The sequence below is a fragment of the Musca autumnalis genome, unplaced genomic scaffold (genome assembly GCF_047663935.1).
Source record: "Musca autumnalis isolate F117 unplaced genomic scaffold, ASM4766393v1 scaffold_4, whole genome shotgun sequence".
Taxonomy (NCBI): domain Eukaryota; kingdom Metazoa; phylum Arthropoda; class Insecta; order Diptera; family Muscidae; genus Musca; species Musca autumnalis.
In genome coordinates this window covers 50,529,047-50,552,735 of record NW_027411977.1, presented here as the reverse complement: position 1 = coordinate 50,552,735, position 23,689 = coordinate 50,529,047, and the positions used below count along the sequence as shown (strand labels likewise).

At 37.1% G+C, this 23,689-nt stretch overlaps 2 protein-coding genes across 2 annotated transcripts; one reads left to right on the top strand and one right to left on the bottom strand.

Annotated features, from left to right (window-relative positions):
• Positions 1 to 1,240: 1,240 nt before the first annotated feature.
• LOC141402936 (uncharacterized) lies at positions 1,241 to 18,705 on the bottom strand. Its single transcript, XM_073985063.1, has 6 exons — positions 18,694 to 18,705; positions 11,085 to 11,222; positions 10,110 to 11,033; positions 2,104 to 2,422; positions 1,615 to 2,007; positions 1,241 to 1,539 (listed from the first exon to the last, which is right to left on the bottom strand). Exons 1-6 carry the CDS (start codon positions 18,703 to 18,705, stop codon positions 1,241 to 1,243), a joined length of 2,085 nt encoding a protein of 694 aa, XP_073841164.1.
• Positions 18,706 to 18,880: 175 nt separating this feature from the next.
• Positions 18,881 to 22,040, top strand: LOC141402935 (uncharacterized). Its single transcript, XM_073985062.1, has 2 exons — positions 18,881 to 18,901; positions 21,528 to 22,040. Exons 1-2 carry the CDS (start codon positions 18,881 to 18,883, stop codon positions 22,038 to 22,040), a joined length of 534 nt encoding a protein of 177 aa, XP_073841163.1.
• Positions 22,041 to 23,689: the final 1,649 nt, after the last annotated feature.

Below are 23,689 nucleotides of genomic sequence, written 5' to 3'. Positions count from 1 at the left end.
CACTTGTCCGGAATGTCACTTCCACGAATTAATATATAAGCTGTATATTAAAAATTTTCACAATTTTCACACAAAAGTTTTGGTCCATTTAACCCTCTAAATATTATCCGATCGCCATCTCAAATTGCAAGCTTCTCCTTTGTGATATGCTCCAACCTTATTTAAAATTACGCGTTGATCGGACTATTATTGAGACCTACAGAGCCGCTAGAAAATTGGATAAATATTATGTTTTTGGTCCATTTCACCCGCTAAATATTTCACGATCATCACCAATAAGAATAGGGATCTATTCTGATCTGAACCCGACCTCCGTACAAAATTTCGTGACGATCGGTCCATAATTGCGGCCTGGAGCGTGTTTACAATTTATAATGGACAGACGGACGGACGGACGGAAGGACGGACGGACACACATCTCAAAATCGCTTTATCTCGTCGAGATATGAAGATTGGTATACCACATTGGGGGTCTCCGACGAATATTTCGCGGTGTTACATGAATTTTTACCAAAACAAACTTATAATACCCTTTTCCACATTGTGGTATAGGGTATAATTATGCTAATAGCATTGACTTGCAGAAAATCTTTCGAAGGCGAAAACGCTATACTAGCAATTCTCTGCGAAATAAGGGCTAATGCGGTTGAAAATTCTGGGATGCACCAACACGTAAACCTATGTATATGGGTTATATGGAGAATATGGTTAAAAACTTTTGTATGGGGACTAAACCGAACGTGGTCTGAACGACCTCAAGGTGTCCTGCAAAAACAAACATCGTTTCCTCTACAGCCTTCGCGAAAGGACCCTTTTCGATGCTGATTATGGATTCATATGGGTAAGCAGCATAGAATAGGAAACTGTTTGAAATTCTTTTGAGGAGAGCCAAGGACGCAAAATCAGTGCCGATTGGATTTAATGGATAGCAACAGATGTGATGTGGAACCTAAATGGACTACATGCTATTCTATCCTAAAGGTTAGTTGAGAATGACACGCCAATGGGTTGGTGAAAATGACATGTTAATGATATAAAATAATGCGTAAATATGCTAACGATTTTCAAATTCGAAAAGAAACAGGTTGAGTATGGTTTTGATATTTGTTTTTATTTTCAATATTTATATCTATGTATGTTACTAGAAGTCATAACAAACATTGCTATGATTAATTTAACTATAGATCATCACATTTGTTGCAGATCTACTGCATCAAACATCTCCCTTCAGACGTATCATTTAGACACGACGACGACGGAAAACGCGACGACGTTGAGTTCTATAACGGTATCCTTCAGCATCAGAGTAGGAATGAGCTGGAGCGGAAGCTTCAACTTCATAGGATTCATAAGCAGCTGGAGCTTCATAGGTAGCAACTGAGTTGGAGGCCAAAGGAGGCAAATATTCAGCTGAGACATCACGACGATGACGACGGGCAGTCTTGAAGACACGACGACGTTGAGTCTTGTAACGATAACCATCATCTTGAGAGAAGGAGTGAGCTGGGGCAGCAGCAGCTACTTGATAAGATTCGTAGGAGGCAGCTGGAGCGGCTTCATAAGATTCATAGGCAGCTGGGGCAGAATATGAAGCAGCTGGAGCAGCATATGAGACAGCTGGAGCAGAGGCAGCAGGAGGCAAGTATTCAGTGGAGACATCACGACGATGACGACGAGCGGTCTTGAAAACGCGACGACGTTGGGTCTTGTAGCGATAGCCATCATCTTGGGAGAAGGAGTGAGCTGGGGCAGCAGCAGCTACTTGATAAGATTCGTAGGAGGCAGCTGGAGCGGCTTCATAAGATTCATAGGCAGCTGGAGCAGAATAAGATGCAGCTGGGGCAGCATATGAGACAGCTGGAGCAGAGGCAGCAGGAGGCAAGTATTCAGTGGAGACATCACGACGATGACGACGAGCGGTTTTGAAGACACGACGACGTTGGGTCTTGTAGCGATAACCATCATCTTGGGAGAAGGAGTGAGCTGGGGCAGCAGCAGCTACTTGATAGGATTCGTAGGAGGCAGCTGGAGTAGCAGCGGCTTCATAAGATTCATAGGCAGCTGGAGCAGAATAAGATGCAGCTGGGGCAGCATATGAGACAGCTGGAGCAGAGGCAGCAGGAGGCAAGTATTCAGTGGATACATCACGACGATGACGACGAGCGGTCTTGAAGACGCGACGACGTTGGGTCTTGTAACGATAACCATCGGCCTCAGAGAAGGAGTGAGCTGGAGCAGCAGCAGCTACTTGATAAGATTCATAGGAGGCAGCTGGAGCAGCAGCAGTTTCATAAGATTCATAGGCAGCTGGGGCAGCATATGACACAGTTGGGGCAGAAGCAGCTCCAACATTGGGGGGCAAGTACTCGTTGCTGAGTTGAGCAGCAGCAGCAGCCACCAAGGCAAAAACGATAAACAATTTCTATAAGACAAAAATCAATTTTATTTCCAATAATGAATGTCCTTCTCCTTTCTCTATACAAACCATTATTGCGGCAGTCAACTCCTTTACAATCCAACCGTTAATGATACTCAGATTTGGACAAATGCAGCTTTTTATACTAAAATATAAATATTCAAAATCGCTGGTATAGCAAGTTATTTTAGAATATATTTTATTTTTTTTTTCTATAACATCTGGTTAGGAAGAAGGTTCCGATTCTATTCTTTTGTTTGATTATGTTGCCTGACCAGTGCATTGCAGTGATTGTGACTAGCAGACGTCTGCTTTGCATTGAATTGGCCTTTCACTTGCTGTGGTTGGTGGTCACTCGCAGCGTGCATTCATATTATTATTGTTATTATTTTAATTGAGATCAATTTATCCGAGGAGACAATAAAATATTAATTGCTATCGTCCATTGGAGTTAAAGACGATCAAACGACAAGCGGATTAAGTGTTGTCGAGGCACGAGCTTACTCAACAAGTTGACTTTCTTTTGCCGGCTGTTATTTTGGTTTTTGGCAGGGGTACTTGTGATTTGTAGTAACTTAATTTCAATTAGGCAAATTAATGATTAATGGATGACAGTTTAAGATTCGTTAAAATCTGTTAATGCAGACAAAACGGCGCTTTTAAATTGTATGGAATTCAGTAGCCAGATGTGCTTATACTTTTTAATAGAAATGGTTCACGGTCAATTGTCGTGTTCAAAATTATATCTGTTTTAAATAAATTCAATACTTGTTATGATATTTATATTGCTGAAATAATCCCAAGTTATGGGGGTGAATTTTCAAAAAATAGCTTTGGAGTGAATATTTAAGTTATGTTATTATGCAAATCCTGTTTGCGATAATGTTAAAATAGTTGGAATGAAGATGAATATTTCATAAAATAAATGAACGATGAGTTCCTATTAAAAGCTGATTTCGTAAAGATAAACTTTAAAAAAGTAATGACTTTTATCTGGTAATGATTATAATCTATGGCGAATTGGGGTACAAACTAGGGTGATGATTTGTTTACAACCCCATACCCCAGTGCCATATTATAACAAGCTTTTATTTAAGGTTATGTAAAGTTTTACATATAACGTTGTTCGATAAAACATCCTCACCCACAAAAGAGGACAATATAGTAATTGATGAATAAATACAGCTATTTTTGAACAGGTTATAACGGTTAATTAATGATCAGAACCCCCCAGATAAATTAACTTATGCCAGCGTTTTTTCCAATCCTCGCAACACTACTGATATGCGCTTTTTCTTTTATCTCCTAAATCGCAGCAAAACACTTTCCTTATATCGCTATCTTCAGTTTTGGGAAGAGGAAAAAGTCAGCGGAACCAAGTGAGTATTGTTTTGTTTTTAGTCAAAAACTGACGCAAATGCATTGATGAGTGAGCTGAGTTCAAATCTTTTCGCTAAATAACTCTCCAAGGCAAAAATCGATATGGCCCCCACTTTTCACACGTACTATTTCTACAAGACATATATAGATCAGTTTCCAATAAGGACTATATAGGTCCACTCCTTCGAGTAAATTCCACACAAAATTACGGAAAAATTAAGTTTAACAACTGTTCTCGAATCATTTTGATTCGTTGCTCCCATTACAAATTTTTTCAAGGGCAAGTTCATACTTCCTGAGAAAATCACTCGAAAGATATAAAAAACCCCTATAGCACCATGTATAGTGGCTGGAGCGCACGATAACTCTTGAATCGATCGGCCAATTCGGTCCAAAACTTGCCCTATTTTGTTCAAACTTAGTTTAAGTTCGAAGATGGGCAATATCGGTCCACACCTTCCGGTACCTTCCCTACTTTTCGCTAATATTCTGAGCGCGATAGCTCTCGAAGACAGTAACCGAGTTGATCCATACTTTGTACATAGTAATATTTCTACGAGGCATATGTCAGGTTCGAAATGGACTATATTGGTCCACTTCTTCGGGTACATCCCACCAAAATTTCGGAGAGCAGTTTAAGGTCTGCTCTCGAATCTCTTTGATTCATTTGTATTTTCCGTCGCCATTATGAAGGTACAAGTTATTTCAGGGCAAATCAATATTTTCTGAGCAAATGGTCCCAAAGCTGTAAAAAAATCACTTTTGTTACCATGTGTAATGGCTGATGCAGTCGACAACTTTCGAACTGGATACTGCATTGGTTCAATCTTAACTTAACTTAGTAATATTTCAGCTATAAAGTTCAAAGATGTACATTAGTCCCCTTCTTCAGGTGTCTCCCCCACAAATGTGCAAAAATTTAACTGGTACGCACAATTATTTGGAGCGGAGCGACCGTTTTGGTCCAAACTATGGATCTCCTAATACTTCGTCCAAATTTAGTTTAATTTCAGTATTCTCCTCCCCCACAATTGGAGTTAAAGACGATCAAACGACAAGCGGATTAAGTGTTGTCTTTATGTCGTGGCACGAGCATGCTCAACAAGTTGACTTTCTTTTGCCGGCTGTTATTTCGGCTTTTGGCAGCGGTACTTGTGATTTGTAGTAACTTAATTTCAATTAGGCAAAGTGATGACAGTTAAAGATTCGTTAAAAACTGTTAATGCAGACACAGCGGCGCTTGTAAATTGTGTGGAATTCAGTAGCCAGGTGTGCTTATATTTTTTTAAAAGAAATGGTTCAAGGTCAATTTTTATGTTCGATATTGCATCTATTTTCAATAAATTTAATATATTTTATTAAATATATATTGCTGAAATAAGCCTAATTTTTTTGGGGTTGAATTTCTGAAGAAAAGATTGAGAGTAATTATTTTTTTTATGCAAATCCTTTCTATATATAAAGTGTGCCTCATTGAGACAATTTTGAGTCGTTTCAGACAACTTTGTATCTGTCCGCCTGTTCGATAATTCTCGAATGGTGGTTGGTTAATTTTTTGTAGAGCGTCGTATAATTTAGTTTTATAATGAGTTACACGGTATTAGATTTGGTCAACCAGTTGATTTAAATTGGCAATTTAATTGGGTATAGGCCAATAAAATTCTCGTGAAGAAAATTAACCCGGCAAACAACTCCAATGTAAATATGCAATATGTTCGAATGTGGGCTATGTTGGTAAACTCCAGGCTAAATTTTTACCATTACTAGTATTTGTGGTCTTCATTACAACGATAAGTTTTTTGTAACGCAGTCTATACCTCCTGAGTCCTAAAGTTCAAAAATACTCTGCAGTCTTGGCCTTCCAATTCTGCGTGTAGCTCCATTCGACCCATATTTATACCCCTTTTAGTGGATTCATCGCCGCTCATTCTCATGACACGACCTGACTAACGCATTCGTTTTATACCCTTTTATACCCTGGTTTTATACCCCAAGTATGTTTCGACGAAATGTGTTTTAGACAATTTGGAGTGGACTCAGCCATGTCCGTCCGTCTGTCTGGCTGGCTGGAGCGCACGATAACTCTCGAACGGATCAACCGATTCGGTCCAAAATTTGGCTATCGTAATATGTTGTCCAAACTAAGTTTAAGTTCGAAGATGGGTCATATCGGTCTACTCCTTCAGGTACCTCCCCCACAAAAGTTCGAAAATGTTCGCAAAATTTGTGCGCACGATAACTCTTGAAGGGAGTAACCTATTTGGTCCATACTTTGCACATCGTGAAATGTGTACCAGACTTAAATAATGTTTCAATATGGACTAAATCAGTCCACTCCTTCGGGTACCTCCCACACAAAATTTCGGAAAAGTTCAGTTTAGGGCCTGCTCTCGAATCGCTTTGGTTTTGTTGTAGCAACTTATATTCACTGCCCCACCTTACGACGGTACAAGTTTCATCAGGGGCAAGTCCATACTTTCTGAGAAACATGCCTGAAAGGTGCAAAAAAACCCTATGACACTGTGTGCAGTTGTTGGAGAGTAAGATAACTCTCGAACGGATCTGCCGTTTCAGTCCAAAATGTGGCCTTCGTAATATTTTGTGCAAATTTAGTTTAAGTTCGAAGATAAGCCATATCGGTCCCCTCCTTCAGGTACCTCCCCCACAAAAGTTCAAAAATGTTCGGAAAAATTGTGCGTACGATAACTCTTGATGGGAGTGACAGATTTGGTCCATACTTTACCCATCCTAATATATCTACCAGGTATAGGTCAGGTTCGAATATGGACTATATTTGTCCACTCCGTCGGGTACCTTCCACACACATTTTTGGATAAATTCACTTTAACACATGCTCTCGGATCACTTTGATTTTTGTTGAAGCAACTTGCATTCGCTGCCTCAATTACGACAGTAAAAGTTTTTTCAAGGGCAAGTCCATACTTCTTGAGAAAAAAGCCCGAATTTTGTAAAAACCCCCTATGACACCATATGTAGTGACTGGAGAGCTCGAACCGAATACTGCGTTCGTCCACACTTTGGATATCGTAATACTTCTTCGAATATTAGATGAAACTCGAAGGTGGAAGGAGTGGACCTTCCGATACCTCCCCCACAAAAGTTTGAAAATATTCGCTAATATTCGGTACTCTAAATATTGTCGAAACTCAGTTAAAACAAGTAAGGACGTATAAGTCAGCTGTGCTGACGGAGAAATACCCTCAGCCATTGACCAAGAAAAAAACAACAAAACCAAACACAATAATTATGCCTTATATAAAATATATTGATTTTATATCACGAGTTTGCTATAAAATCTGTAGGTACCGTAACGTGGGCTTATACCAAATTATTGACATATACCAAACATTTTCGGCAACCAAACATCCTCATAAAGGACTCAAAATATTAAATTATGTTAAGATAAGTTTGAAAGAAATTTTTGAACAAGTTTTAGAGTTATCTTGCACAATATCTGACAGGGTTTTGAAGCTTTTGGGCCATTATCTTAGGAAGTATTGACTTACTCCGGAACAAAATGTACCATTGTAAATGAGGCCGCTCCAACAATCTACTGAAAAAGAGTCAAAACGATGCGAGAGGAGCTCCTAAACTTCACTTTATCGGAATCTTGTGTGGGAGGTACCCGAAGGAGTGGGCCGATATACTCTATATTTTAATCCCATACTGGACTGGATGAAAAAATTCGATGTGCAAAGCCTGCACCAATCAGAAACTCCCTGTGAGAATTATCTTGCGGATTTGCCATTTTGGTTGGTGCCGCCAGGGTTTCTTGGAGATTTTCGGCCAATATCTCAGGAAGTATTGACTTACTCCGGCAAAAAATTGTATCGTTGTAAAGGGAGCTGCAAAAAACACCTAATGAAAAGATTTCAAAACGATACGTGAGGATCTCTTAAACTTCACTTTATCAAAATTTTGTGTGGGAAGTACTCGAAGGAGTGGACCGATATAATCAATATACCAACCTGATACATGACTGGATGAAATAATACGATGTGCAAAGCCTGCACCGATCAGAAACTCCCTGCGAGAATTATCTTGCGGATTTGCCATTTTTGTTGGTGCCGTCAGGGTTTCTTGGAGCGTTTAGGCCAATATTACAGAAAGTATGGACTTGCGCAAAAAAAAATTGTAGCGTCGAAAGGGGGCCGCAAATACAACCTACTGAAAAAATTGCAAAACCATCGGAGAGGAGCTCTTAAACTTCAGTTTATCCGAATTTTGTGTGGGAGGTACCCGAAGGAGTGGACCGATATAGTCCATATTCAAACCCGATCTATACCTTGAAAGAATAATACGATGTGCAAAGTTTGGACCAAATTGATTGTTCCCTTCGAGAGCTCCATTTTACAGAAAAAATTTGAATTTTTATGGGGGAGGTACCAAAAGGAGTGGGCCGATATGGCCCATCTTCGAGCTTAAACTAAGTTTGGACAAAATATTACGATACAAAAAATTTGGTTCGAATCTGTTGATCCGTTCGAGAGTTATCGTGCGCACCAGCAAGACAGACAGACTGACAGACATTATTCGTATTAAAGTGTATATACTAGGCCGGGGCGATTTGTATGGAAGGAAAACCATTGAGATTTTCGATCCAACACAAAGAGAAAAATTGTAGCCAAGACAGTAATTAAGAACTCTCTTATACATCGCAAAAGCATTGGAATGCTCCTTCAGGCGGTTTTGGCCTTGAGAAGGTGCAAACTTTTCGGAAAATGTCGATAAATGGCACGGTGCTACAAAATTTGACCAGAAAAAAATTCAAGCGTTCTAATGCAAAATTCTATCATGTTGGGATCCATGGAGAACTGGAATGTCTTTAGTTCGTTTGGGTTACTTCGATTTATTTCTTTATAACGGTAAAAGCAGTGAAAATCTGGGTTTTCAAATTTAAACGGGCATATCTTCTTTTTTCACAACGGATTTCTATTGATCCTTCTTCCCTTTAAAGGGTTGAATTATATTTTTCGAACAAGTTATTATGTTTTTAAATCGGTTAACAAATGACTAAGTTATAGTGGTTTAAGTCCGAAAACCCCCACAAAAAACTATAACTGAATGTGTCTCAATTTTCAAAATAAATATTGAACAAAACAAAAATTGAAAATATTATTGAAAATTAGGAGAAATTCAATTATAGTTTTTTTGTGGGGGTTTTCAGACTTAAACCACTATAACATAGCCATTTGTTAACCTATTTAAAAAAATAATAACTTGTTCATATATTGGATATGATTTTTTGAAAACCCTGTTTGCGGAATGAAATTAAAAGAAAATTTCAAAAAACACTGTAAATCTGGCTTCAAAATGTCAGCATCATTTAATGATAGAAGCAGTTGAAATTTTGAAAACTAATACTTTAGTGAGATGATCCTTATTTAGTTTGCTTCTAATTTTACTTTGACAGGAAACTCGTAGAAAGTGTGGTTTAACCACAAATCGAGAGAGAAAAAAAGACAAGTTGGCTTTAAGGTCAATATTTTCTGCCACGTCCAAAAACATTTCATTTTATCCAAAAATATTTAATTTGTATAATATACAATCACAAGTCGCGTGTTCTGCAAGGGTAAACCTTGGCTTCAGCTATGTTAATTTTTTAAAAATATTGGTGATATACCAAAATTTATGTCTCGACGAGCTGACCCCAGCTGGATATGTGTGTCCGCCCGTCTGCAATTTCGGATCGTCATTAAATCTTTAGGGTTGATGGGGTCTCAGAGAGGAAGAAGCCTATTGATGTTTGTGATGATCGAATAATATTCAGGGGTCGGAATGGGCATAAAATTCATTTGGTGAAAAATTCAATGTGTTGTTCTTATGCGAATATCTATCCCAGCTTTGGTTGGACATATTTTAACAAAATTTTTCAATATTATAGAAGACCTTCCGAGTTTTAAATTGATACCAATTTCGTAACCAAAAATGGCCCAATAATAGAGCCATAGAAGTATGCCAATTTCCGATCGAAGAACACAAAATACAACTAGGATTTTCTCGCTCGACGTCTATTTTTTTCTGAAATCCCCAATAGATGTTGCTTGGGCGCGATTACCTTAAAAATGCTGCACATGTGAGGGTATGCCTTATTATCATGTAAAGACTTTCACTATTGGTGCAGATAAAAGTATCTTCAGCATATAAAACAAACAAAACATTTATAATTTTTCTATATTTTATTTAGACAAAAACTTTCTGAATTCTACTAAATCTCGAAATTTAAATACCTAGCATCTAAATTCGAAATATATTGTACTATGATAACAGCTTAGAAACGGTGACGACGGGCAGTTCTGAACACACGACGACGTTGAGTCCTGTAACGGTAGCCATCAGCTTCAGAGAAGGAGTGAGCTGGTGTAGCAGCAGCAACATCATATGATTCATAGGATGCAGCAGGAGCGGTTTCATAAGATTCATAGGATGCAACGGGGGCAGAGGCTGCAGGAGGCAAGTATTCGGTGGAGACATCACGACGATGGCGGCGGGCAGTCTTGAAGACACGACGACGTTGAGTCTTGTAACGATAGCCATCAGCTTCGGAGAAGGAGTGAGCTGGAGCAGAAGCTCCTACATCATATGATTCGTAGGAAGCAGCTGGGGCAGCATAAGAAACAGCTGGTGCGGAGGCAGCAGGTGGCAAGTATTCAGTGGAGACAGCAGAAGCAGCAGGAGGCAAATATTCAGTAGAGACATCACGACGATGGCGACGGGCAGTCTTGAAGACACGGCGACGTTGAGTCTTGTAACGATAGCCATCAGCTTCGGAGAAGGAGTGAGCTGGAGCAGAAGCTCCTACATCATATGATTCGTAGGAAGCAGCTGGGGCAGCATAAGAAACAGCTGGTGCGGAGGCAGCAGGTGGCAAGTATTCAGTGGAGACAGCAGAAGCAGCAGGAGGCAAATATTCAGTAGAGACATCACGACGATGGCGACGGGCAGTTCTGAAGACACGACGACGTTGAGTCTTGTAACGATAGCCATCAGCTTCGGAGTAGGAGTGAGCTGGAGCAGAAGCGCTAACATCATATGATTCGTAGGAAGCAGCTGGGGCAGCATAAGAAACAGCTGGCGCAGAAGCAGCAGGTGGCAAATATTCAGTGGAGACAGCAGATGCAGCAGGAGGCAAGTATTCGGTGGAGACATCACGACGATGGCGACGAGCAGTTCTGAAGACACGACGACGTTGAGTCTTATAACGATAGCCATCGGCCTCGGAGAAGGAGTGAGCAGGAGCAGAAGCACCTACATCATAGCTTTCAGCAGCATATGTAGCCTCAGGAGCTGAAGCGGATGAGACGGTATAGCTAGCGCCACCCAGATCGAAGTGGGGTGGCAAGTATTCATTGCTGACATGTTGAGCGGCAACAGCAGCAACAAAAGCAAACAAAATTATGAATTTCTGTAATGACAAGAAAAGTATTCATTTCAATTAGCCTTAGTCCTTACATTACGCTGGTGTAACTAATCTAAATACCAACCATGTTGTTGTATGATGCTTATCTCCTATTGCTTGTAGAATCCAGAAGATAATGATGTCTTCCTTATGCCAAATGCATCTTTTTATACAAAAATCAATTTATTTACTTCCATAAATACACTCAATTGTCATAGAATACAAAATATATCAGCCGAAACAAGCAGATATTACTTTAAGACAATTACTCCCCCCTTCTTCTTTGCAACAATCAGAGTCAGTCCAACATTTCATTACCTAGTCCGACTAGATTTTTGGATGAGTCCCCAATCATTTTTTTTATTTTATTTATTTTTTTATATTACCTTTCACTAACTCTTCGATTTTGAATAGTCCAAATGTTATACAATTATTTGTCAAGCAATTCGTTTAGATTTAAATAAAAAAGAATACACAATTTTTAATTGTATTCTGCCCGATTCCGATAGGAGATTTATTTGTTGCTATCCCAATAGAAATATTCCATTTAAAAGGAAAACCTGTTCCTTTTCAATTTTATTCAATTCAATACAGGTGATGATTTCAGTGCATTTTATTTGTTTATTTCTTTTGCATTGAAACAAAAAAGTCATTTGTCAGGCTTTAGAATTGTCGTACTTTTGAAAGACGGATTAAATCGCGTGCCTTTCTTCAATTGGTAATAAAAACTTTTGTATTGAAAAAAGATTTCCTTATCGCATTTCAATATACCTACAAATACACACAGAAATATGTACATATATGTATGTATGTGTACACAGGTGTGATAGATGAGTTTATTAGCTTTATAAATAATAATGGTTGAATTTTAGACAAATAATTGTTAATACGAGGTAGTAATTATCACACAAAAGTAATAATCAATGTAATTAAAAAGCATGTCGATTTCATTCTTAGTAAATTATAAACAAAATAACCTAGTGTGAATGACTGTTGAAGGTAGTTATTTGAATTTAATTTACGACAGTCGAGGACATAATTTGTTGTTGCGTTATTAGGTTAAGAAAAATTCTTCATTACAAATCTGAATTTTTTAACAACATTATCCTGGCGCACAAAATGTATTGTACTTTTTGTTCCAATTAAAAGCTGTTATATTTTGAAAAATTATTTTATAATCTAAAATCATTTGATAATACTAATTAATTCTAATAATTCGGTGGCACTAGAGATACTTTCTCCTCTCAATTGTAGCATTAAAACCTCCATAACATGTTTTTAATCTTCTGAAATAATATTACTGCCCAGACCAGGGCGTTTGCTGTGGCGTTTGCGCAGATGAAACTGACTTTAAACAACTTTGCTTTTATGTGGATTGTGGCAATTCTCTCATCCACCGGAGTGAATCTGGAGACCCCCTGCCATAAATTCAACGCCTACACGTATGTTGTCAATTTTCAAATTGAGCACAAACTTGTGCAAATTGACAACATTACGAGTTCAATTTTTAGTATCTGACAACGACTGTGCTTAACTTCAGCACCGATGCGCTCGAATCGAGCACGGCACGTGGTCAATTCGTAATCGTGTGGAGGGTATAAAGTTTGTTTTTGCGTTTGTAACGCTATGAAATAATCATTTGCGGACCAGGATAAAATTCTGAGTAGATCTAGCATCCACAGAAATGGAGATAAGACGCTGAAATTTTGGGAAGATGCGTATTTTGTTTGCAGGCAGGTCAAGCTCGATGATGGGCTATATCGGTTCACGCTTTGGTATAGCCCCAATATAACAGTACCTCCCGATCTTCGGTATTTTCAGGATTTTAGCTACAATTTTTACCCGAACTAGCTGTAATTTGACATTTGAGGTTCTCAGTGGCCACGAAACTTCTCCACTAAAAGTCGTCAACATAGGTCCAAGTTTTGGTATAGCCCCCATATAACGGTACGCTGTAATTTGACATTTGAGGTTCTCGGTGGCCACGTAACTTTTCCACCAAAAATCGTCAACATAGGTCCAAGTATTGGTATACCTCCCGATTTTCGATATTTTGAGGACTTTACGAGGGCGGTTCGGAAACTTCTTAGCCTATCAATGAAAGAGAATAGTTAGTTTTTCAAAAATATTTTTATTCTTCAATATAATCTCCTGAAACTTCAATACACTTAGTCCAACGCTTTTCTAGCAATTCTATCCCTTGATTAAAATAGTTTTCCTCAAGGTCTTCAAAATAGTGGTTTACAACTGTAATTTCATCTTCATTTGAGGTAAAACACTTGCCAGCAAGGAATTTTTTTAGATTTGGGAACAAGTAAAAATCACTGGGAGCTAAATCAGGAGAATAAGGTGGGTGGTCAAGCAACTCGCACTTTAATTCGTTGATTTTAGCCATTGTTAAAACACTCTTGTGCGCTGGTGCGTTGTCCTGATGAAAAATTATTGTTTTGTGTTGTAAGCCAGGACGTTTTTCTCGAATTTGTACATTTAATTGATCCAAAAGGTTGCAATAGTTATTGTTTTTCCCTTTTGCAGTTAGTCAAGCAATAAAATACCTTTGAAGTCCCAAAAAACCGTTGCCATAACCTTACCAGCCGATTGAATTGTTTTTGCCTTCTTTGGGGCACTTCCTCCAGCTTCAGTCCATTGTTTGGATTGTTCTTTTGTCTCTGGAGTATAGTGGTGGATCCATGTCTCATCAACAGTTATGAAACGACGCTTAAAATCCACTTTATTTCGCTTAAAACGATCCAAACAAGCTTGAGAAATGTTCATTCTTATGCGTTTTTGATCGACTGTTAACAAATGCGGCACCCATCTTGCAGAAAGCTTTTTCATCTGTAGTTCTTCATGCAAAATTAAATGGACTCGATCATTTGAGATGCCCATGATATTAGCAATTTCACGCACTTTTATTCGTCGATCATTTAATACCCTATCATGCACTTTGGCTACAATTTCTGTTGTTGTTGCTGTTTTTGGACGTCCACTACGTGGTTCATCTTCTATGCTTGTACGACCACGTTTAAATTAAGCAACCCAATTTTTTACTGTTGTATATGAAGGAGCACTTTCACCTAACACATTCACCATATCATTATGAATTTCTTGTCCCGATAAACCTTTTTTATGTAAATATTTAATGACAGCACGCATTTCTAATTTTTCGATTGTAAAAAAATTGCGGATGCATCTTTTTTGAACACCTGTTTCTGTATGAAGGAGTTGCCAGATCGAAATAAAATTTAACATGTGTTCATAACAGAGATGGAAGTTTCCAAAACACTTAACTTTCTTCTGTTTATACCGCGCTTTTTGTGCTAGGCTAAGAAGTTTCCGAACTGCCCTCGTAGTTACAATTTTTAACAAAGCTATCTGTAATTTGACATTTGAAATTTCGTGTGGTCGCGAAACTTCTTCACTAAAAATCGAACTAGCTGTATGACATTTGAATTTTCAGTGGTCAAGAAACTTCTTGACTAAAAATCGTCAACGTTCATTTTTTGGTATAGCTCCCATGTAAAGTTACGTCCCGATTTTCAGTATTTTGAGGTTCTTAACTACATTGTTTGAAGGAAATATCCGTTATTTGACTTTTAAGGTTCCGTGCAGTTATAAAACTTTTCCACCAAAAAATTTAAAGATAGTTCGAGAACACAGGGCTATGTCGCTAGACACATTTATTAGATTAGATAATTTAGGCATTTGGGTATCCATAGTCGAAAACTGTTTCCATCTAAAATTGTGAAAGGAAACTAATTATTCATTTTTAATAAAGACTATTTTATGGTGGATGGTCTAAAAAAATTGACCCGGCCGAACTTAACGACTTTTTACTTGTTATTATTATTTTCGTGTTGCAGAAAGTGAAAGGACGCCTTGCAAAAGAAAGTAATGTTAAGCCAATGGGGGAATACTCCAGACCTAAGCAATCATATGATTGAATCTTCAACAATAACAAAACAAACAGAAAACAGCGAAGGCACGCGCAACATACTCAGAGGTAACTGTGTTGATGTTATTTCAACTTACAGAAATCGATGATTTCTTAGTGATGAAACAGTGTCGGTTCCATCCAAAATAGATGAATGGTGGAAACGAAATGAGACACTTATCAGCACTCCCGCCACTCCGGGTTCCAACTTATCAAAAACAAGAAGAATTCTTTTAGAGGTAAAATGGTAATTATAAAATACGTCGTAAATGTAGTTATACCCTACACCACATGCGAAAGTGTATTATAAGTTTATTTTGGTAAAAATGTATGTAACACCGCTAAATATTCGTCGGAGTCCCCCAATGTGGTATACCAATATTCATATCTCGACGAGATGAAGCGATTTTGAGATAAGTGTTCGTCCGTCCGTGTGTCCATTATAAATTGTAATCAAACTCCAGGCCGCAATTATGGACAGTTCGTCAGGAAATTTTGTATGGAGGTCGGGTTCAGACCAGAATAGATCCCTATAATCTTTATCCAATTTTGTAGCGGATCTGTAGGTAGCAATAATAGTCCGATCAATGCGAAATTTTAATAAAATTTGTATATGCCAAAGAACAAGCTTGCAATTTGAGATTGCGATCAGATAATATTTAAAGGTTTAAATTGACCACAACTTTTGTATGAAAATTGTAAAAAATTTTAATATACAGCTAGTAAGCTATACTTGGAGAAGGAACGCTTGACATTTCTATTGATTTCAATTGTGTTGGTGTACATGATAAAATAAAAGAGTTACAGCCTAATATACCCAGTTATTTGTTTGCAGTGTAATCATTATCACGCTAGAGGTCGCAAATTTAGCTCAATAATCACGAAATTTTGCACGAGGTAAGATTTTAGGTTGAAGAAGATGCCTACAATTTTGATTGATGATCTGATATAATTTTGCGGGTGAAATGGACCACTACTTTTTTATGAAACAAAACAAAATTTGGTCTATATTTTATTTCCTGGAGGGCATATACATGCAAAGTAGCCTACATATGGAAAAAGAACTACTAACCTTTGCCTCTCATGCAAATTGCAATAACGTGTCTGCTAGATAACGGGCCTACTACCTAATATATAATGGATTTTGTGTAGAGAACCACATTTTCCCATTCTCACTTTTTGCATTTTTGCACATTACATGGTGATCTAGCGTTTTAATTGTATAATTGGATTTTTATACATAAATTGCATCATGGGTCGCTTTGCCACCTTTTTTCAAAACGAATCCCCAGCCAGGCAACATCAAATTTTTAACGGTGGCAAAATACACTTCAGTAATTTTGGCGACATTTTCAGCCGTGTAAAACTTGTCTATAAGTGGTGTCTTAGGACACGCCGTTCGGACTCGGAGATAATGCGTTTTCTTTTTCTGGAAATGTCTATATACTCAATGTTTGTGTTATGTTATCTTTTGATGAGCTTTCTTAAACAGTTTAAGTTTATAGAATCCAACATTTTCAATGATACCGCCCGTTATAACATCAATAGATCCATCATTCTGATATGGACCCACGATCATACTATCATATGTTTTTCGAGATCAAGAGTTTTGACTTTTGCTAATAAATGATGGAAGTGAACTCTTAAATTTGGATTTTATTAAACTTACAACTGAAATGTGAAAAAATTTCCATTACTTTTGAACTCCCCCGAAGAAGTACGTATGACTGATATCAGTTTCAAAATTTTATTCACTCTTAATCTTCCCAAAACCAATACAAATGATTTGAATCATATAAAATGATATTTTACAAAATATTGAAGATTTTTGCATCGGATTTGGTTCAGTTGCATATGTTTTGACCATTAAATTTTAAGCCGAGTTATGTATTTTCATATACATATTTTCAAATTTTTTGTTGTATAACTTGTCAATAGTTTTTATTTTCTTACATTTGAAGCAATGAACTACATATAAATAATTGCAAAAAATACTTAATTTTACTTTCAAAAAAAAAAAATATTTAAAAAAATTATTCCTAAAACGTGCAATTTGTTGCAAATGTATTGGCCACCACTGTAAAGGTCCACGTCTTCCTATATCTTCATAGAAGCGTATCTCTTGGTATTCGGCATTTTTAGGGTTTTAGTCACATTATCTTACCGAAATATCGGAAGTTTAGTATTTAGTCTTCTTTGAGTCTAAAAACTTTCCGCCAGAAATTTGTCAGTATAGATCGAAGTTTTGATATAGCCCCCTTAGAACGGTACATCCCGAATTTCGGTATTTTGAAATTGGTATTTAGTCTTCTTCATAAACGAAAGGAAAATAATTGTTCCATTTTACTTCAATACTTCAAGGTAGGGGATATAACAAGTTCGGCCCGTCCGAACTTAACACCGTTCCCACTTGTTAAAACATTAGTTTTAATATATCCTCTCAATACTGTATATGATATAAAATCGGCTAATGTGACATTACTTAGTAACTTTTGTTCCAATAACTAAAATTTAATTAAATAACGTCACCATAAATGCCAAAAGTCGTAACTAACAAAATAATAAATTTACTAGAGAAGCAAAAAACGTTATAAAATGAAAAACTGCTTTATGAAATAATTATCTTATGAAGGCGAGTAAATGGGATATTATCAATTATATACGAATGGGAGTAAGTAATGAAACCAAAACGGCAGAAACGCTTGTTTTTGGCATCCGTCATTACAACAAAATCTGCAATATTGACCGTATGGGATCAATCTGACAACGGAGTGGTGTCAATATGGCACCATCCGTGCTCAATTCAACCACATTTGTGTCGAAACCGTTGTCGAATTGACCACGGCGTGCTTAATTGGAGCACAAACGTTGTTGCTACACTATCGGCAACGGATGTGCACAGTTTGACCACGTATGGTGTCATTTTTTCTCTGGGTGTTGTTCGTGGTTTCTTTCACGGCAGCCATACTACAGTACAAAAGAGTTTGTGGTCTTTAAGTGGGCCCGATTCCATCGTACTTCCCATAAAGTGATAACACCAGTTTTATATGTTCCAAGGACATCCATCCACATGAACATAGGACAACGACATAATAAGTGCTCCATTGTATCTATTTCTTCTTCATCTTCGCATAACCTGCGGTAGTCAGCAGTATTATGACTTCCTCATCCCTAGTTTTAGGTCAGATTTATCCTTTTAAAGCAGAGATGTAATTCTTTGCTTTGAATACCCTAAACCTGGGATCATATTGTCACTACTGGCTTATCTTTTTCAAATTTTTTGTAGGATTCGCTTTTTAGCCGCAACAATGGACTGGTAAAAATGTTTCATCGATTGGATTTTAGAGAATTTTCGGCCACATACAAATTACTATGGAAACAAAGATCCCTCTGGTCGCACTGGTTAATATTAACCAAGTGCCATAAAATTCAATATATAAGGTTTTTGGGTAAAAAAAAATCAATAAATGTCACAATAAAACTCAAACTCAACTTATAGAAGACCTTCATATAGGGGATTTCTAAGTCTTCTTATAGAATTACTCTGTGTCTCATCTTGCGCCTCCCTGTCGTCACCTTACGCCACCCAGTGGTTCGTTTGGTTCAAAATTATACAATGCAATATGGAGTTTTTTAGTATATATTTCCAAAGGTTGCGCTTGAATATTTATAGTCAGTCTGTTTTTTTGAGCATGTGAGATGTGCCGTTTTGGCGCTGAACGCCTCACATATGCGTCAAAGACCCTATAAAGTATACATATTTCAGCATAAAAAGCAAAGTCTATCTGTTGAAATCAAGATACAGCTCGCAATATGATCTTTGGTATTGAAAATGGGATATATGGGTTCACGTTTTCATATAGAAGGATTTTTTACAGAAGTGGTTCTTACTTCATATTTCATATTCACAATGGGTATAAAGCCGTCATTTCATCGGTATTAAACCTTGTTTGAAAGAAATCTATATTCTTCAGTTAGCATATTCCACTTCATTATCATGTAAACTTCTGGTGAGTGTGTAATTACAGTTCCCACTCCAATACCCACAAAAATAACTAATAATTTCTAAATGTTAGAAATTGTGCCAGACTAACGTATAATTTACATTGATGTCATTATTTAGACCGCAGGTCATTTAAAATAATAGCCAGACTATCCACCACAATGTAAAGTTTCTTTTTGTGGCCTAAACTGCCTTAAGAAACTGGTTATAAATAAACTCACGGTATATGCATAGCAGAGTCTAGATCACCACAGACAATCTGACGCTGCTGGTGGATAGACTAATATCAATGGAGATTTATTGACAGTTCTCGTTTTGTGACACATATTTTAAATTAATTATCGAAAATAGAAAAAGAAATTATCTGAAATGCTGTTGTATGCTAAAATTAATGGCGGAGTATCATCTGCAAAACAATTATTTATTTTTATTGGTTTTAACGATTTGATTTATAGTGTTTTCGATAAGAAAGTCGATTTTTAATTTCAAATTATTTGAATAATTTTAAAAAGAGAGATTTTTTTATTAAGCAGAATTGCAAATAATGTCATTAATATTAAAGATAGATATTTTAAAAATTGCACTCGTTTTTGTTTTCTAAATAATGTCTTAAACAAATATCGCCCTTATACCTGGTGGATCTTGAATTTGAAAGTTAGTGTAATTATTTTGGAATACCTGAATGTGCAATGATTGTCATGAGAGGATACCTCTTTATTGCTCAGGACTTGGGAAGATACATGATATCACCTCTACCTTCAAAGGGTCCATCATGTGCCTCTTTTGGAAGCTCAATAAAATCCACCATAACCAAAAATGCACCTAGAGCTTCATAAATACTATTGCAAAATGTCCAGTATTGTGAACCATTACGGTCTTAACCAAAAATGTAAAATTATTATAGAAGACCTAGAGATATTCTATAATAACACTGTGCAACATTTTTAAGGTGATCTTGTGCAAACAATTTGAACTGATGATTTTTTGAAAGTACAGACCCAAACGACAAGAAACCCTAGTTGGGTTTAGTTGTGTCAGATCCAGCTTGGATTTTATTACCCCCATATGACATGGTTAAATATTGAGTTTTTAAAGAAATTCGGGTCTATATCTCTGAAACCAATGCGAATCTTCTTCTGACCTCTGAAGCAAATTTGTAGATAAGGACAAGAATAAAATATTTGGAGAAATAATGAACTCGAAAAACTACATTTATTGACTCAAATTTCAAAATATATGCAAAAATGCCACAATTTTTATACATTTCGCTCCGTATCTCCAAAACCATTATTTTTTTCTGAATATTTTCTTTTGGAAAAATATTCCCTGTAATGTAATACACAACTCTTCAGAACATGTCATTGTTGTAAAATGCCTCTATGCCTTTGTTTTCAGTACATTTTTCAACGACGATTTAATAAAAATGTCAATAATGTAGTGAAATCCGAAATGCGAGAATAAACTGTTGGTGTGAACTGTGTTTGAAATACGTGTTGTAAAAGATATGATGCAAAATACCGGTGAAACAACATAAAGTAAGCATTTTAGAGTTTCAGAATGTTCTAAAGAATTGTTGAGAACCTTATTTGGAAGATTTTCGCAAAAGGTAACTTGGTTCAACTCCCAATAGTTTAGCCGATACTGACCAGAATTTCAGCAATTATGTAAAATTTTCTATATTTTATAGATTTTGATGCCCTAGATGGAGTTTTTCTAATGTTTTTTCAAAAGATAAGTTCTACTAGTTTAGGGCTACAATATTGCTAAAGACAGCAATGCCAAATTCCTATTCGTTTCTGAGATAAAGGCCTGATAAATGCAAAAAAGTGTAGATTTAGCCCGGTTTAGACGAGGCCATAAAATCCGAACTGGATCTGACAGGACAAAACCCTACTAGGGTTTTCTTAGTCTAAATATGTACTTTCAAAAAATGCATACTAGAAGTTGTTTGCATTTTCAGTGTTGCACAGTGTAATTAAAGAACTTCTATAAGAAGATCTAGAGGTCTTCTATAAGAAGGCAGCATAATTGTGAAAGGCATAACAAACACACAATGATGTATTGTATTTTTTTAGAACTAGACAAACGGGGTTGTTAAACTGCAGTGCCAATGTTTTCATCACCTAACACTAACGGAACAATGTGCTGCAGTTTTATATATTATATTTAGCAAAGACAAATATTCATTTTTCTTCCTACAAAAATATTTGCATAAAAACTCATTTGGACTTTGATAAAACAGCATTACCATAGGTTATCTTCAGAACAACACATCAAAATCCAAATAATTAAAATGGTTAGTATTTTTATCTTAGTTTTGGCGTCCTTGCAAATATAATCATTTTGAAATTGTTTTTTATTATCATTTTTTTAGAAACTCTCCATTGCCTTTGCCTTGTTTGCCACTGCTGCTGCTCAACTTAGCAATGAATATTTGCCACCAAATGTTGGTGGTGGTTCTGTCGGTGCTGCCAGTTATGGTGTAGCTGCATCTGTACCAGCCCCTGAAGTTGCTTATGCTGCTCCAGCTGCTTCTTATGAAAGCTATGACGTTGAAGCTTCTGCTCCTGCCCATTCCTTCTCTGAAGCTGATGGCTATCGCTACAAGACCCAACGTCGCCGTGTTGTAAAGACTGCTCGCCGTCATCGTCGTGAGGTTTCTGCTGAATATTTGCCACCAGCAGCTTCAGCCCCAGCAGTATCTTATGCTGCTCCCGTTGCTGCCGCTTCTTATTCAGCCCCTGTTGAATCATATGCCGCTCCTGCCGCTGCATACGAAAGTTATGATGTAGAAGCTTCGGCTCCTGCCCATTCTTTCTCTCAAGCCGATGGTTATCGTTATAAGACCAACCGTCGTCGTGTTGTTGTTCGCCGTAACCGTTTCTAAACATATTACCCTTGGATCTATAGGCAATATTTATTATAAATTTCCTAGTGAAATGAAATTTTATTTAATAAATATGTTTTCCATAAAATATATCTTTAGGAGTTTTGTCTAATGTGATAATGGGTAAAGTAATCGAAGATATTTTCTTCACAACCTCAGTTTTAAAATCGAGTAGTATAAAGAAGACATTAACAATTAAACACCTCTAGGAGGTATTCTATAAGAAGACCTAGAAGTCTTCTATAAGAAGACCTCCTAGAGGTCTTCTATAAGACGACCTAGAGGTCTTCTATAAGAAGACCTAGAGGTATTCTATAAGAAGACCTTTAAGTCTTCTATAGGAAAAGCTTCTTCTAAGAAGAGGTCTTTTATAAGAAGACCTAGAAGTCTTCGATAAGAAGACCTAGAGGTCTTCTATAAGAAGACCTAGAAGTCTTCGATAAGAAGACCTAGAGGTCTTCTATAAGAAGACCTAGAGGTCTTCTATAAGAAGACCTAGAGGTCTTCTCTAAGAAGACCTAGAGATCTTCTATAAGAAGACCTCTTCTATAGGAAAAGCTTCTTCTAAGAGACCTATAAGTCTTCGATAAGAAACCTTGAGGTCTTCTATAAGAAGACCTGGCGGTCTTCTATAAAAAGACCTAGAGGTCTTTTATAAGAAGACCTAGAAGTCTTCGATAAGAAGACCTAGAGGTCTTCTATAAGAAGACCTAGAAGTCTTCGATAAGAAGACCTAGAGGTCTTCTATAAGAAGACGTAGAGGTCGTCGATAAGAAGACCTAGAGGTCTTCGATAAGAAGACGTAGGGGTCTTCTATAAGAAGACCTAGAGGTCATCTATAACAATACCAAGAAGTCTTCTATAAGAAGACCTAGAGGTCTTCGATAAGAAGACGTAGAGATCTTCGATAAGAAGACGTAGACGTCGTCGATAAGAAGACCTAGAAGTCTTCGATAAGAAGACGTAGAGGTCGTCGATAAGATGACCTAGAAGTCGCCGATAAGAAGACCTAGAGGTCGTCGATAAGAAGACCTAGAGGTCTTCTATAAGAAGACCTAGAGGTCTTCTATAAGAAGACCTAGAGGTCTTCTATAAGAAGACCTAGAAGTCTTCTATAGGACCTAGAAGTCTTCTATAGGAAGACCTAGAGGTCTTCTATAAGAAGACCTAGAGGTCTTCTATAAGAAGACCTAGAAGTCTTCTATAAGAAGACCTGTAGGTCTTCTCTAAGAAGACGTAGAAGTCTTCTATAAGAAGACCTAGAAGTGTTCGATAAGAAGACACAGAAGTCTTCGATAAGAAACCAAGAGGTCTTCTACAAAAAGACTTAGAAGTCTTCTATAAGAAGAACTAGAAGTCTTCAATAAGAAGACCTAGAAGTCTTTTATAAGAAGACCTATAAGTCTTCGATAAGAAGACCTAGAAGTCTTCGATAAGAAACCAAGAGGTCTTCTATAAAAAGACTTAGAAGTCTTCTATAAAAAGACCTAGAAGTATTCTATAAGAAGACCTAGAGGTATTCTATAATCAGACATAGTGGTCTTCTATTAGAAGACTTAGAGGTCTTCTATAAGAAGACCTAGAGCTCCACTATAAGAAGACCTAGAGGTCTTCTATAAGAAGACCTAGAGGTCGGCGATAAGAAGACC

Coding starts and splice junctions, on each gene's coding strand:
- LOC141402936 (XM_073985063.1), bottom strand. Junction 2,423..10,109: donor GTCGTCGTGTGTTCAGAACT/GCCCGTCGTCAC, acceptor TTTGTCTTATAG/AAATTGTTTATCGTTTTTGC. Junction 2,008..2,103: donor TCCTGCTGCCTCTGCTCCAG/CTGTCTCATATG, acceptor CCTACGAATCCT/ATCAAGTAGCTGCTGCTGCC.
- LOC141402935 (XM_073985062.1), top strand. CDS start 18,881: ATGCGTCAAAGACCCTATAAA. Junction 18,902..21,527: donor TGCGTCAAAGACCCTATAAA/GTATACATATTT, acceptor TCATTTTTTTAG/AAACTCTCCATTGCCTTTGC.